The sequence below is a fragment of the Grus americana genome, chromosome 1, assembly GCF_028858705.1.
Source record: "Grus americana isolate bGruAme1 chromosome 1, bGruAme1.mat, whole genome shotgun sequence".
In the NCBI taxonomy this organism is placed as follows: Eukaryota; Metazoa; Chordata; class Aves; order Gruiformes; family Gruidae; genus Grus; species Grus americana.
The window spans coordinates 200,681,257-200,696,595 of NC_072852.1; the positions used below are offsets into that span (position 1 = coordinate 200,681,257).

Below are 15,339 nucleotides of genomic sequence, written 5' to 3' on the forward strand. Positions count from 1 at the left end.
CTGACTGTCTTTGAAAAAATCTAGAAAAGGCAAAATACACAAGAATAAGTTTTTTCCAGTTCGCACTTTCTGTATAAACAATCTCAACCCACCCTTAACAGTAGCCTGTGCTGTTAAGAAGAATTTACGCTGGCTGATGTTGAGAAAGGTCATATGAAAAAACCCCTTTTTGTATCCTAATACCAGTTTTTCCTTCTCTGTGCACTGCAAATAAGAGCTTCAATTAGTGATACTCATTAGATATCTCATGAAATACATTAAAATAAATGAAGACAAACGGAGCCCATCAGTGTGTTAGCAGCATGCTGAAATGCCATCTGGAAGACGTTGATTAAAGGGTAGGCACCATCCCTGGGCCATGGTCAGCAAATGCTTGGAGCGAGGGCACTAATGATACGCTTGCTTTGCGGAGAAGAGAGCAAAGGTGGCCAATTTTCCACTGTCTCACCCCAGTAGTTGATTGTGGGGAAAACGGGTGCTCTCCCGCATTGCCAGGGGAACTAGGGTGCCTCTGAACAGCAAGCCAAGGCCAGGGCAGTGGTGTTTATGTTTAATTTTTTTCTAAAGAAGGTCTGTGGTTTTGCACCTGTGGATGAGAAATGAGTTATTTAGCACAGTCCAACTCCGTGTGAAGTCAGTGGCCTGAGGTTTGCCATCCTGCACTTAGCGGTAAGGGCTGACGCTGTGGTCCAGCAGTGCAGTGCAGATCCTGGAGATCCTCTTAAGAGCGTGGGTAAGGCAGCACATTCTCCACACGCACACACAAGCACAGGTATGCGCATGGTGGATTAGGCTGAGCCGGATGCCAAGGAGTTGGTTGAGTTCATGACATTTTTTCCTTTGAAACCATAGCAACCACCACAAAACAAATACTGGAATTAGAATCGAAATGCATTTCTTCTAATAAACACCTTTCTCTTTTCCCAGATTTAAGCCAGAAGTCATTTAAAAGGAAAAGATCTATCATAAATTGGGCTTTTTGGCGTGGCCCAGGCACTCACTTGGACAATGCACCCCTCTCCTCAACATCTGCTGCTCCTGGGAAGCTCTTTGGCCTCTTGCTAACAGCCATCTGTGAGGATGACAACCTGCCCAAACCCCTCTTGGTGAGTTCTAGGCTCAGGGCTGGCTCTTACAGTGGTGGAATTTCTTGTGTAGTAAATGAGAACATGGAGACACTTTGTAACGGGACACTGAAATTACCCAAGCAGAGAAACCGGAATGAAACCTCATTTGTGATGCTCAGCGAGAACTTTGGTTTTTAACATATGCTGTGGTCAGGCCTGGTTAATACCAAACAGCTTGAGAAATGTATGTGATTGTTCTGCTGCTCTGGGCTATTTCTTCTTTATAGCCCACGCTATAGGGCCTGTTCCCTAATCCTCATTTATGCAGTGTAAATATATACCACATTCACACATACTTTTTAAACCACTCCCATCTGTATAATATCCCCATTTCCACAAATGTAGCATCTACTGTCTGATATAGCCAGCCCACGCTTGCATACAAATGCTACCTGCCCTTAAGAAGACAGTTTCAGAGCATGTCTCAGAGGCATCCCAGGGCAGGGAAGCACTCAGGGTCCTTCTTCTTGACCTGCCCACACCACTGCAAAAGTGGGTGGGAAGGCAGAGGCTGCAGGAGCACCTCAGCATCTTTTCATCCTGCCTCGAGGGAGTGCTAGTGCTGTGAGTGCTCTCAAAACCAGTCCAGGAACATGAAAAAGGTTGTCCTAGAGCCCATTCCTAGGCATAATTAAGGCAGATGTGTGGTGGTTGTGGTCAGAACTGAGGACTACCGTGTTGTCGATGCAGCAATTGAAATGTTTATAGAGTGAACCCTGTGGGATCGGGCCCCTCATCCTAACAGCCTGACTTTGGGCTGCAACAACTGAACTCAGTGGGATTACACCAGTTTACAGGAAGAGATGGTTTGTCTCCTAAGCTTGTGCTTGATGTGCTGCTTTATCACTGCCTGAATCATACCAGGACTTTTCAGGTCTTTTAATAGTGTGGGATTGTTATTTTCTTTTGAGGGAGAAATGTGCATTTTTATCATTTTGGTTATTTAAATAAGCCCTCTAGAGATGAACTCTGTAAGAACCTCATCCCTTGTTCTCTCTGTTTGAGAGATGAGCCAATGCTGCATTTCAGAAATTTCTCCAAAACATAAATATTAGTACCTTTTTATCTGAAAAAAACCCAAAGTTACTCAGCATAGAATCACAGCTTGCTAGACTTTGTGCTTTGAATCTTAAACACTGCGTTTATACCACAAAATATAACTTAGTTTTGGTTTCATGCAGCATCTCTGGAGAATGGAATACTGCATCTGAGGGACTCTGTGGGATTTACCTGCAAGAGAAGGAAAATATCAGGGATGAATACTGCAGGCATGTTTGATATCTTTGCTTCAGAGCTTCAAACTTGCTTTCGCAGCTGAAGGACTCTCTTTTAGCCATTGCCACACTGAATTGTCTTACACCATTAGCTTAATTCATGTCATTTTGTCTGGGTTTTCTACTTTAAGAGGGGCTTCCTCGTTTTATCTTGTGGGTATTTTATTCAAAATATATTTCCAAAGCGTTTGTTCATGTGCTAAGATCCTGTGCTGTGGGACTCAGCCTGATTTGACAGCAGAGCTCTAAATCCCTGCAAAGAAAATGGAAATGCTAACATGAAGGTCTTCCTCCAAAGTGTCTGCACTTACATGAATGCTTGGCTTTCAACTTCTGCAAGAGTGATAAAGAAATGTTAAAGAAGAAAAGTAAAAATAATGGTTTTCATTAGAGTTATTCACATTGCTGCATGTCAGGAAGACACACAGCCTTACAGCCCAGACTAGGAAAGTCACCAACGCCCACTGGTTAGCCATTACTGTTACAGTAACTCGGTTTAATGATGACAGAGTCTCCTCCAGTGTCCCTTTTCTTGCCATCTCTTTTGGCAGCTTGGTCCTCAGACCACTGTGTGCATGCACATAATCCCAGAGACTGTCTGCATGCGTTTCCCCTTTGGAAGAGACAAACATGACAAATTCCACATCGCTTGGAGCAGGCCTGGGGAGAGGTGACCAGCATGTCTGAGAGATGACCCACAGGAGACTGCAGAGAATTAAGCAGCTGGAAAAGATCATGTACATATTACCTCAGGAGAGGGCTCTGATTTCAGCATATCCTTTTCTGCTCTTTTTCCTCTCTTATTTAGCAGAAGAAATCAGGCCCTCCTGTTATTTTAAAAGCTAGGCAAGAATCTGCTTTTTTTCCCTTTCCTTTTAAATACCTCATGTAGTGAGCTGCCTGCCTCTTCACTCCTTTGCAGCCTCATGGGCTTTGAAGGAGCCATAAGCCAAGCTTTAGCCCCCTGGGTGACCTCCCAGGTGAGAGCACCTTGCCCCAGAGGTGGTCCTGCTAACAGCCCTGAGCTGCTTTTGGAGTGCCACTCACAAGAAAAGGGATAAAAATCTGACTGTAATCTGCTGTAGAAGTGCAGATAGATATTAACAAACAAAGCACTTTCCAGCTTAAACAAAATCTCATTTTTTTCATACATCAGGCATGGAACAGAAGTCTTCGTCTCTGGTCAGTGATAATATTGAACACACTGATGAGGAGTGAGGGTTTCATATCTTCCTGCAAAGTGATGTCTGGCTGAGGCCACTGTCAGATGCAGAGCTTTGGATTAGGTAGACCACTCTCCTTTTCCCACACCACAGCGTCTATATATTTAAATGACTTGGCTAAAACTTGCACAGCTCCTGGAAGATCATGCAGGAGGTTAGTGCTCAGCAGCGGCAGCACAGTATTTCTGAGGGGGTGTTTTCCAAAATCAGTGTCCTAGACCGCAGCTTTGCTGTGCAGTTTGGCGTGGCTTGGAGGGTGAGCCTTGACTTGTGTTTGATTTGTGAGCTCTTTTAGGATTCAAAGGTTTTCACCCTTGGAAAAAGCGTCAAAGCTACATTTTGATGGCACTAGACAATAAAATATATTTCTAAGAAAGCCTCTCTGCTTTTTAATTTTGTTTAGGATATGCTTTCCCTCCTTTACCAAGAGGGCCCTTCCACTGAGGGTATTTTCAGACGCTCTGGAAGTGCAAAAACCTGCAAAGAGCTCAAGGAGAAGCTTGATTCAGGCGCTGAAGTGGACCTAGCTTGTGAATCCATATTTGTGACAGCTTCTTTGTTTAAGGTATGTGAAGAACATTCCTTTCCCTCTTTTTGGGTGAGAGCTGCACAGATCCCGGGCACAAACAAGTAGGACTTTTCCCGAAGAACAGGCCCAAAGAGGAGTTGGTGAGCTGAATTAAGAAGAATGGGCTGGCACATTAACATTGTGAGGATCTCCAAAGGAGGCTACCACTGAATCAGGATGGGGAAGAGGACTAGCCAGCTTGTTTTGCTGCCGACTTTCCTGAGGTCTCAGCTGCAACCTGGTCCTGTTACTCTCTTTATCTCTACTTAAAGTCAGTGAAATACTAGAAAGACAGGTTTGCAGACCTGTTTCCTTACTTGTCAGTAATACCCTACACTACAGACCCTAGCAAGTGTTGCCCAAAATACTTGAATTAATTTTCCCATGCATTACCTTATCTTACAGACTTGTACATTAAAAACAACGTTCCTTGTGCAAAAAGCATCCCAAACCTTCAGTAAATTTTCAGCTACAAGGAGGATCAGCGTATTTCTTTTCACATTTTAGTACAGTGCATCTGTTTATGCGTAGTTTTTGCTTAAAAGAAATAGTAATCATTTTCAAGCAAGCACTGCTTGGTGAAATATTTTTATTGCGGGAAGCCGTTCCTCTTGCTACCATGTGAGAGGTTTTCATGGGTGAGACTTACACAATTACTTTCCTACTGGTGGATTTAGGATGTGCATTTAGGGCAGGACAGCTGCATCATGCGAAGTGCTGGTGTGCAATACTTATCCCATGGTAACAGTTGAGCTGAGGGGCAATTGTTTAGTATTTATAACAATGAAGAGTTACCACGTAAGAGCATAAAAGCAAACGTGTTATTCTTGGGCATCATAGCTTCCTTTACCCTAGCTTCTTTGGGAAGCTAAGATTTGGGCTTCTTCCCCAGTTGCAACAGTTTGCCTGTCCACCAGTACTTGAAGTATTAGGAAACAGGAGCAGCAAGACTATCCGTGACTAGTGTAAGTACTCCATTGCTAAAAGGGATTGATTAGGGGAAGGAAGGCAGGGCTGTCTTGGAGTGCTTATGGTCCGGTGATATTGGAGCTTGTCAGCTAAGGAGAAGAAATGGGGACTACAGATGAAGTTAAGTGATAAGTAAAGACAGACGTTATGCAGCATCAAAATAACTGGTCCCACTGCAGATTTTTTAGTTCAGCAATAGCAAATGAAGCATCCAAATACCTCTATTTTGACAGGAAAGGGTGAGGAAAGGGGAGGAAAATATTCACTTTAAGCATAATCCAAAGTACTTCTTTATCTCAGATGATTTTCTGCTGGTTTTGGTTGCTGTGTGGAACAAGATGCTTGTCAGCTAGTGCTGTCCCACTGATACATCCTCTTGTATCTGCATATCTTACTCCTACTCCCTCCCACACTTCAGAACAGCTGTTCATGTGTTTTGTTCTTCCTTTCTCTTGATAAGGATTTTCTTCGCAACATCCCAGGCAGCATTTTGTCCTCCCAGCTCTGTGATAAGTGGGTCTCTGTGATGGATCAAGGAAATAATGAAGAGAAGATAAAAAGCATCCAAAGGTAGAGTTACTTATATTCTCTGTATTCTTTTCCTATAAATTTATACACAAGAATGCAGAATCCCAAATATTCAATGTACAACTTACAATTATTATTTTTTAAAATAGATGCTAAAAATATCTTTGTATATGACAGAGCATTCAAACTTACATATATACTTAAACGATTACCTGTGTGGGACAATTTTCTGACTCTCTTTTGTCCTGCTTTTCTGCCTTTTGTGGATACCAGTAAATAAATTAAATAGCCTTTCATGACAAAAAATGTATTTATAGTATTTGTAAATATGCTGTCCAAGACCTGGATTTCTGCCTGATACCAAACTCAAAATCATCTGCAGGGAACTTCGGGGTCCTGGGTGAAAGGGTAGCTGAAATCAGTTCCTCATATATTCCCCCTCATTCGTCTCAAATTTTAGTGACCATTTTGAAGCCAAGATGGAATTGTGAATGAAATACTGGAGCACAGTGACAAGGGAAGCCTCCACCCTTGCAGGTGATATAAAACAGAAAGTGGGCAAAGTTTATGTCATGGGAAACAGAGCTTTGTACACTAGTTGACCTCATGCGTACTTACATACATATATACTTATGGCAACTTGATGGCACGGAGAGACAACTGAATTAATTGGTTAAGTGAATAGTGAATTATCAGGCAACTTAGGTGAAATACAGTTTCATGTCATACATTGTACTTGGTTCATTAGTTTGACAGAGTGTAATTTTAATTATCTGTTAGGGTGTTTTCTTGTCCTCACAGAAAACTGTTCAGAGATGTGTCACAGTGAGGGAAAGCAGCTGAGCAAGAACACCTCTTTGACACACTCTGTGGTTTAATTAGTGGACCATGTTACCCTGTTTCTGTATTTTCATTATCTTGACTTGTGTGTATCTATGGAAAATGGTTTTATTTTGTCCAGTCACTAATTTGAAGAATTACATTTGTATATGTTTTCAGGTTAATAGAGCAGCTCCCCAGAGCTAATGTTGTTCTCTTACGTTACATCTTTGGAGTACTGCATGGTATAGAAATGCGATCTGAAGAGAACCAGATGAATGCATTTAATCTGGCTATCTGCATTGCACCTAGCCTGCTCTGGCCTCCTGTTTCCTCCACTCCTGATATAGAAAGTGAATTTACAAAAAAGGTAAGAGACACTGCAATGTAGTAAAAAAAACAAACCAACCTTCATCCTGTTCAACCATGCTGTTGGTTACAAACATGAAAACAGTGAGTACCTCTTCAGATCAGGACTTGTCCTCTTATCAGGGCTCCAGAAACGTTCATTGACTCATTGTCATAATCTACCTGGAAGAAGGGGAGGGGGATCATGAAGTAATACCCAGTGTATTAGCAAAGTGCTTCTCTCATCAAAAAGACCTCCAGTTGTGGTGGCCTTGGAACAGGGCAGAGTAGAAATGGAAAATGTGTATACAAGGATGTATACTGGGACATTTGAGCTGGGCCTGACTGTTTTCCTCAGGCCCAGGAGATCAGGAGAGGAGTAGCTGACTGTTGGGGGCACATCATGGATGGGCAGTTTGCTCCTGTTCCTCATCTGTGTGGTGAGCTTGCCCTGAGTGGAACAATGGAAGATCTGACAAGACATCTCTCTCCCATTGCTTTGTTGCAGATTTCTAGTCTGGTACAGTTTCTCACAGAGAATTGCTGCAGGATTTTTGGAGAGGAAATTACCTCCCTCTTTGGAGAAATACTGATGACATGCAAGAGAGAGAATGGCTCAGGTAATACAGAAGATGTTTTGATCCTGTTAGACAACTAAACTCAGCCAGGCAAAATACCAGTATATTCCATGGAAGAATGCTGTTCCCTCCTCATGTGGTGTTCCCAGATACTGCTGTTCTCTTTCCTTTGCCCAAAGTGTTGGTGATAATCACTGATTCAACTGGTCATAGACCTGGATCATATCACAAAATGCTCTCCCGAAGAATCTCTTGCTCCTATTCTGGTTATCTGAGCCACTATCTTAAAAAAAGGCGGGGAGGGAACACAAAGAAAAAGAAAGAAAAAAATCTGGAGAAAGTTTCATCTCAAGGCTAGAATTTTTGCCCCAACCTATGTTTTTCCAGAATATCGTGAAGTCAGTGTTCAACAATGGTTATAATACAGCTGTCACACTATTATATTAGGGTTGAAAGCATATATTCTTCATTATCAAAAGAGAAAGATCTCCAGCATTTCAAAGGGACATGCAGATTTTGCTCCTAGCACAGAAAAATCGTGGAACTGGGGGCTGAACATGTCTGACTAGTTGGCAGAGCGTTCCAGAATATCATTAATGCTCTTTTTCTCTACAGCCCTGTGATAGTGTTGATTTTGACTGGAGTTTTAGGTCTCTCCATAAAATATTTCTAAAGCAGCATTTCTGTAAGATAAATTTTGGTGCAACTGGCCTGTACTAACAGTTGTAATGGCACTTGCTCCAGCATGCCAGACTGACTCAGTGTGGCCCTCCCAAACTCCTCATGCTCTGCCTCCAGTGAAATTTGGTGAAATCCAGTGAAATTTGGCCTTCCCCCTCCCCAAGAGTGGAAGCACATGGGATCTGCTCCACTGGGATGTGCTGGGACTGAGAGCTCAGACCCACAATAGGTGATGGCAGCTGAGCAAGTTTTCAGCCCATGCTGAGACAATGTGACTGCCCATGTGTGAACTCTGTCTGCTGCAAATGTGAGATAAGCCAGCTTAGCGTAGCCCAGAGCAAAAGAGATTTAATGTAATTCCAATTATCGCATATATGGAACAGAGCCCAGGTGTGCACTGCTCAGTGGAAATGAGGTGACTGTTAAAACTGAGAGGAGAACTTTCTTCATAGTGCTGCTCTTAAAAACGTTGCAATTTCTGGAAGACCATAAAAGTACAAAGTATGCCCTGTTTTCTTCACTTGTCCAAAAGAAGGCAAGAAAGGTTAAATGTTGCTTTCAATATTCAATAACAAAAAGAAAAATTAAATAAATTATTGATTTAATATACTGTGTGTAAATTATTGTCTATGGCTGGATTACCCACTTTAAAAAAAACCAACACAAACCACACAAACCCCCCTTCCTCTTATTTGTGCTGTTATCCTATGCTTCTTGACTAAACTGCAATTTAGCATTCATTTCAGTTTTTTCATTTCAAAATTAGACAGTAATTTTTTCTGAAATTATTGGCATTTATGCTTGAAGAATCTTTAAAGGGAGAATGCTCTTTAAAGTAAAGGATACTTGCAAAAAAAAAAAAAAAAAATGTAGCTGTTTGTCAGCAGGGTGGTTCAGTCACTGATGTGTTAACACTTGGTTTGTCCCTGTAGATGCTGCCTCCCTCCATCTGAATGACTCTTCCTACGACAGCCTGGAAAATGAGGCGAATGATGAAGCTGACTCCTCTTCCAGTGACTGGATTAAGAACCGAGATCAGGATAACAGGAGCAGGGAGTCTGTCTTCACTCTGAGCGATGGTGATTCAGAGCAGACAGAGGTGGATAAAACCCAAAGTAAAACCAAATCGAAACAGTTGACAATTTCTGTTGATGTACACCGTAAGTTTTCATCACAAGAAAACTCGGAGAACGAGTCTCTCTGCTCCAATGCACTGGACTTCTCTTCAGCAGCTACCTCAGGTGCTCTCAAAACCTTGAGGAGACACAGGCGCTCCTCAGAGCCGGCAATTGGCCTCCTCGCCCCCAGCTTCGCCCGCATTGGCGATGGTCATGAGAAGGCAACGCGCAAAGCCAGCTGTGACGTTGTCCTGTCTCATGAAGATGAAGACTATCTCCGTCAGCTTCGGTCATTGCAGATGGAGGGGCAAAAGCTTATCAATCAGAGCTTGATTATAGGGATTAATGTTGGTAAAAGTGACAACACAAACCAAAACGTTGAAAAGAAAGACTTGTCCCATTGCCTCCTGCCTCCAACACCAGAGGGATTAAATATTTGCTCAGAATTTAGCTCTTCTAGCCTGTCTTCTCCTGGGACGTCTCCATCTGTGTCATCGATGAGCTCTCTGGACAGCGCTTTCTCTCAGTTTTCAGACCAATCTGTGTTTACCCCAACTGAAACCTCCTCCCCTTTCGATAGCACTTTTCAGTCACTAAAGAAACAGGAAGACACTGCCGCTGAAGCGGCTGATGACTATTTGGTTACACCCATGAAGGTGCCACCATCTCCACAACCTACCAACGCTCTGGCTGAGGGGGGCTTGGTGGAGCCCAACAGCAGGCCAGCGCCCCTGAAACCTACTGACGGAGTCGACAGCTATTTGATTAAGCCTGACATTCAGCAATTACCTCTGAAAGTCACAGGAAGAGACAGACTTCATGATCCAAGATCAAAGAGGAGGTCTAGAAGAGCATTACAGCAATCCAAAGTTTGAAGAGACTGACCAAAGCTTTTTTGCGGAGGAATCTTAACACTTAAAATAAACACCATAAAGAAAATGCCTTTGGTGTTAATGTGTGTTCATTTTAAGTTTAATATCCAGGTTGTTCAAATTTAATTGAGCAGTCCCCAGATTCACAGGTTTTCTTTTTTTAGGAAACTGTCTGAGTAATGTTGCCACATAAAGCTTTGCAAGAACATTGTAAGAATAATAAAAATTGCTAAAAAGCAAGCAGACAGAAATCTCCCGAAAATCTGGAAGGGTCCCAGGAGGTAACTAGGCGAAGCGCCCTGTTCTCTGAGCCTGCCAGGGCAGCTGGGTGCCTGCTGGGCCTCTCCCTTTGACCACTTGTGTGTTGAGCCTTGCGGATGTGAGTCCCAGTCCTTTGTGGTTTTGGTGTAGCGTGCAAAGTCAGCGTAGATTCCATAACTGTGGTACTATACTACTGTTCTGAAACTGATAGGTATTACCTTCATTGTCCTCCAAGGAATAAGTGTATTGTTTTCTGTGTGTTTATAAGGTATGTTCAATAGGTGTAGTTATTTCTTTCACACTGCAAAAGAAAGAAAAAAAAAATAAGCTCAAAAATATGTAAAGAGAAACGCTGAAGCTTGTAACTAACACCTTGCAACTCTCCGTGTTTCGTTTATTGTGCTTCGTTGGCTGTTCTGTTCGTGTTTAAGTTGTGAATAGTTTCTTAACATTGCTGTAAATGGCATTATGTATTATTGCAAGCAGAACACATGTAATTTTATTATGCAGCATCTAAAACATCGTATAATATATTAAAAGTAATGCATTATCTAAATGCTTTGAGTTTGTATAATATATCCTGATAAATTTTGCTATTATATATGTTCTGAAAAAAATGTGTATTTTTGTACTTGCAAAAAACTGCTGCTAATTTTACGAGTTCTGTTTTGTTGTTACAGCACTGGTACTGATGTGTATGCATTCAATGCTATATATTAAATATTATTTGTTACGTCAGAAATTCAATTTATATTCTGTGTAATTTTTTTTAGGTGTGTGTTCTACCAGCTATTGCTGAAGGAAAGTCCCAAAGGATTGTGGCATTTTTCCTCCTTTTTGGGTGGCATCATTCATACTGTATGTCATCATCCTGTTAACTTTTGTAAATTTTAGTAATATTCAAACAAGAATTCCTACCCTTTTGCTCTTCATCTTGTGAGATGATGGTGTTTTCAGCTAATGGGATGCAGATAATATGGAGGTGCAGAGAGATCTTTTCGGGTAATAGATGTTAGGGTTGGGAGCAAGGAAAGGAGAGGAGCAAGACACTGGACGAGAGCAAGATTTATTCTTTAATATTAGCAGAGTTATAGAGAAAGCAAGAAGGAATGTCAGAGCTAAACTAAACATCTGGTCATGTGTGCATGCATACAGTGCTTCTGAAATTGCACTGATTCATTCGTTAGCTTTCCATTTTCAAAAGCCCTCCCCCACTCCAGTTAATTCTGGTTGGTACTGGGGTTTCAGATCCTATTCTGCTTAACTATGCTCCTAAGTCACTATGTGTTTCTGAAAAATGTAAACACTGTCTAGCGCACTAAGCCATTTCTAAGTATTATCAGCATAAAAGGTTTTTAGCTCTGTATCAGACAGAATGGATGTTTCCAGCAGATTTGGAGGGGGGGGCGGTTAGAAATATCCTGACTTGAAAATACAGAATCAGAGGGTTATTATTTTGGGCTCTAATCCTGCAAATGTTCTGTCTGTAAGCAGAGCTGCATTTTTGGAGACCCACGTACTGCAATAAACCATTGTGCACTTAGAACTATACCAGTACATATAATTGCGTGCAGGCGCAAAGACTTCACTGCAGTTTGTTCTTTCTCATATTTTTCATACTCAGCTATTTTAACGAAAGTGGTAATATGCAGAATCTGATCTGCAATAGTCACCTTCCAAAGGTAAAATCCTTTGTGTGTACTTTAGGGCCTGTCATCTAACAGCCCTGCATACGCACCACCTTTGCACCAACAAAAAAAGATGCTATTTTGAAATAGAACAGCTATTCTGCATTTCTTTTCGAAACGATAAAAAGCATATTGCCGTGCTGCCAAGATTACATCAAGTAGCAAATGCTGATTCATTGCAACAATAATAAAGCTTTAGAAAAATCTCTAGTCTGTGCAGTATAAATGTTCTGTCCTACAAATGATACCTTCCAGCAAGTCATTTATCTCTGCTAGTCCGAAGTAAAAGTATATCCAAGAGCACTTCGGTGTGAAACAAATTATGTGTCTGCTTTTGAGCTGTAGCTAATGCTGGAGTGCTTTTGGCCTTAAACATACGGTGAACGAGCTGGATGCAGACCCAGTACAATTCAACATGCGCTCCTGTCTTACGAGACGCGCACCCCGCTGCTGCACAAGGCATGTTCCGTGACAATCAGGAATAGGAGCACTAATGGAGGAGATCACTGTCTGCAACTCCCAACTAAAGAAATTAAATGCTGTTAAGATCCAAAATGAATTATACTGAACCTTTGCAGTGTCAGGTGCGACTCTGAAGACTGCAGTAAGCAGCAGTGTTAGATGTGCTGTTGTTGGGAAGCCAAGTTTAATGTACCGGGGGCCCCTGCTGCTGTCTTCCCCGCACGCTGGGGTGGGATCTCGGGTCCAGGGAATATTAAAAAGAAACTTTTGTAACTTTTTTATGGCTCTGCTGATGGCTTGTGAGAAGGTGTTGGGCTAAAGGTGGCCCCAAGGGCTGAGCCCTCCCCTCTTCTGCTCTGGCTCCAGCAGGGTGCCCCAAACCATGGGGTCCCTGGTGAGGTCCTGCCCAGGTCCGGGGCACCACGGGCACCCCGTCTTCCCCAGCCGCCTGCCTCCCTTGACTGGCAGTGGAGGGCGGCTGCTTTGGAGAAGGTGCCCGAGTTTTAGGGACAAATGATAGGTGAGATGTTTCCAAGATGTTTTCTTCTTTCCTGGAGTAGCGAAGCTTCACAGAAAAATAATATAGTAAAAAATGACTGACTTAGGGAAGAAACAGTGGCAATGACTCCTTGTTCACTGCTGTCAAGCACACAAAATGAAGCAAACTGACAAATTGCCTCTCTCACTTGGACTTTGTGTCCCACAGAGGTTCATGATCTCATCATTAATGAGCATCCTGCCTCTGTTTCACAAGTAGTAACCATCATTCCTTTCAGGTAATTTCAAAGATTAATACAACGTACGCTTAGAGTGATTTGTTCTCAACCTGCATTGAAAGTTTATGCCTTTTTTATTTTAGCCCTGGTAAAAGGTTTATGTGCCTGAAATGTCATGGTTTGGATGTTGGGATTTTTTTTGTTTAGGGTTGGGGGTTTTTTGTGAGCTTTTCCATTTCTCTCCATCGGTCTCATAAATGCTATTGCTTCATCCCTGCAAGCTTTATCTCTCCGGCACAGCCCAATCCTGGAAGTGGGAAGACACGTCCTATCTATTTTCTGCTAACATTAGTTTGTTGAGTTCAGGCAAAATAGATTATAGGTCCTGGGGCTGAAGTGTGACCTTTAAACTGACAGTGTCCCTCTATCCATGCCTCCAAACCACCCTGCTGCACCAGCTCCTTTCTTGTTCTGGGGACATATGCGGCTCCAGGACCTGGTGGTCGACATCTCATTTCCAGCTCTGCTCCTGATTTGCTGTATGACATTTGGCAAACTTACTTGCCTCTTCCGCTCCCTGTTTTGCACCACTAGTCTTTTCTCTAAATATCCTGGTTTGCTGGGACAGGCTGGTGGTTGCTGGTGTTTGCACAGCACCCAGCACAGGGTGGGGTGCTGCACATGTGGGACCCGGACAGCAGTGCTGCTGCACAGAGAGCAGGGTGAAACCCTCTGACAGCCCTGAGTTTCTTATGACTGTGGTGACCCCTGTGTTAGATGGGGACCTTGCTAACCAAGTTGCTTGGTAGCACGGAGCTGTTGTTTAACTTTCTACCACATCCACAGCCATGCCTGTGCCCATTCGACTGACCTTATTCAGGGATGAAAAGTCCAGGAACGTGGTGGTGAGGAGTTCTCTCTAGCAAAGAAAGAGAACTGCAGTTTCTGACTTTTTCGCTTTCATCCATGCATAACCAGACGTGACAGAGACTGGGAGATCAGGAGGTGGCCAGTGCTTTTGGGAACCACAGACACATGTGCACTCACACATATGTGCACATGGTGGGGCTGCCATGACCCAGGTACACAGACCTGCTTCACGTGCCTTCCAGGCTGACCTGCACATCTACAGCATTGCCAAGACAACCTCCTCTCATTTTCATCCATAAAAACACAGGGATGTGGGATAATTAATGCTGGAAGACACCATGGGAGGTCTCCAGTCCAGCCTCCTGACACAGGCTTGCACATCCATGTAGCTTGTGTCTGGAGGAGGAATAGCAAGACTCCAGCAATTCAATGCCATTCATCATGGCTGGAGAAATTTAGCAAAAGGTAGCTGGCTCAGACAGCTAAGTAAAATCTTTTGGAACAGACGACCATGATGATTTTTTAAAGAACCCACAAAATGTCTAAGAAACCAGCAAAAGCTGTAGTCTTACACCCAATCTTCATGTTATCCCAATAACCTTTTATATTAGGAGCAGAGATGATGACACGTTTTCCCTCAGTACTTAACATCTCCCCATATCCTGGATCCAAAGGACCTGAATACGCGTAAGGAAATAGGCTTGGTGACACCACTGGACAACGTCATCCACTCACAGCATTTTGAGGAATCATCTAGAGGAGGACCCAAGGCACTGGCCACACGGGGGTCTTTTCCCTTGCCAGGGGCTGATGGGAGGAGAGGCTGAGCGAGCAGCCGTGTTAAGCCTCGTCTTTGGCATTTGTGCAAGGCCACTTCCCCTCGGAGGAGTCCTTCGCTCCTGCCAAGTGTAAGAGGCAGTGGAGCATGATGTCTGCCGGCTAAGCAGAGCCCTACATAAACATCAAGGGAAGCGAGCCAGCTCTCTCATTCACAGAAATGTTTGCGTGATTTCACTTACTCTCAAGAGACACTACCAACGTCTCTGTATTGAGGCCACCATCAAGCTAAACTAATTGACTGTCCAAAGGGGAAGACTCTTTGGTGAAAGGTGTTGAATATTTCTGTTAGGACACGGTTGCCACACAGGGCCTAAAGGTTTTGGGCGTCACTTGTGTTTTATGAATATGTACGTGCACCCTGTAATGATTTTTCCTTGATACTAGGTTTGCTCCAGGC

The 15,339-nt window shown here is 43.0% G+C and overlaps 1 protein-coding gene across 3 annotated transcripts in view; it reads left to right on the forward strand.

Annotated features, from left to right (window-relative positions):
* The window catches only part of ARHGAP20 (Rho GTPase activating protein 20), a 61,904-nt gene extending 50,796 nt beyond the window's left edge, over positions 1-11,108 (forward strand). For all 3 annotated transcript variants that reach the window (XM_054812869.1, XM_054812870.1, XM_054812871.1), the window contains 6 exons: positions 928-1,106; positions 4,028-4,189; positions 5,622-5,731; positions 6,689-6,878; positions 7,365-7,476; positions 9,048-11,108. In XM_054812869.1, the coding sequence (XP_054668844.1) occupies positions 928-1,106; positions 4,028-4,189; positions 5,622-5,731; positions 6,689-6,878; positions 7,365-7,476; positions 9,048-10,108 (1,814 nt within the window). In that variant the 3' untranslated portion in view covers positions 10,109-11,108. The remainder of the gene's footprint in view (positions 1-927; positions 1,107-4,027; positions 4,190-5,621; positions 5,732-6,688; positions 6,879-7,364; positions 7,477-9,047) is intronic.
* Positions 11,109-15,339: the final 4,231 nt, after the last annotated feature.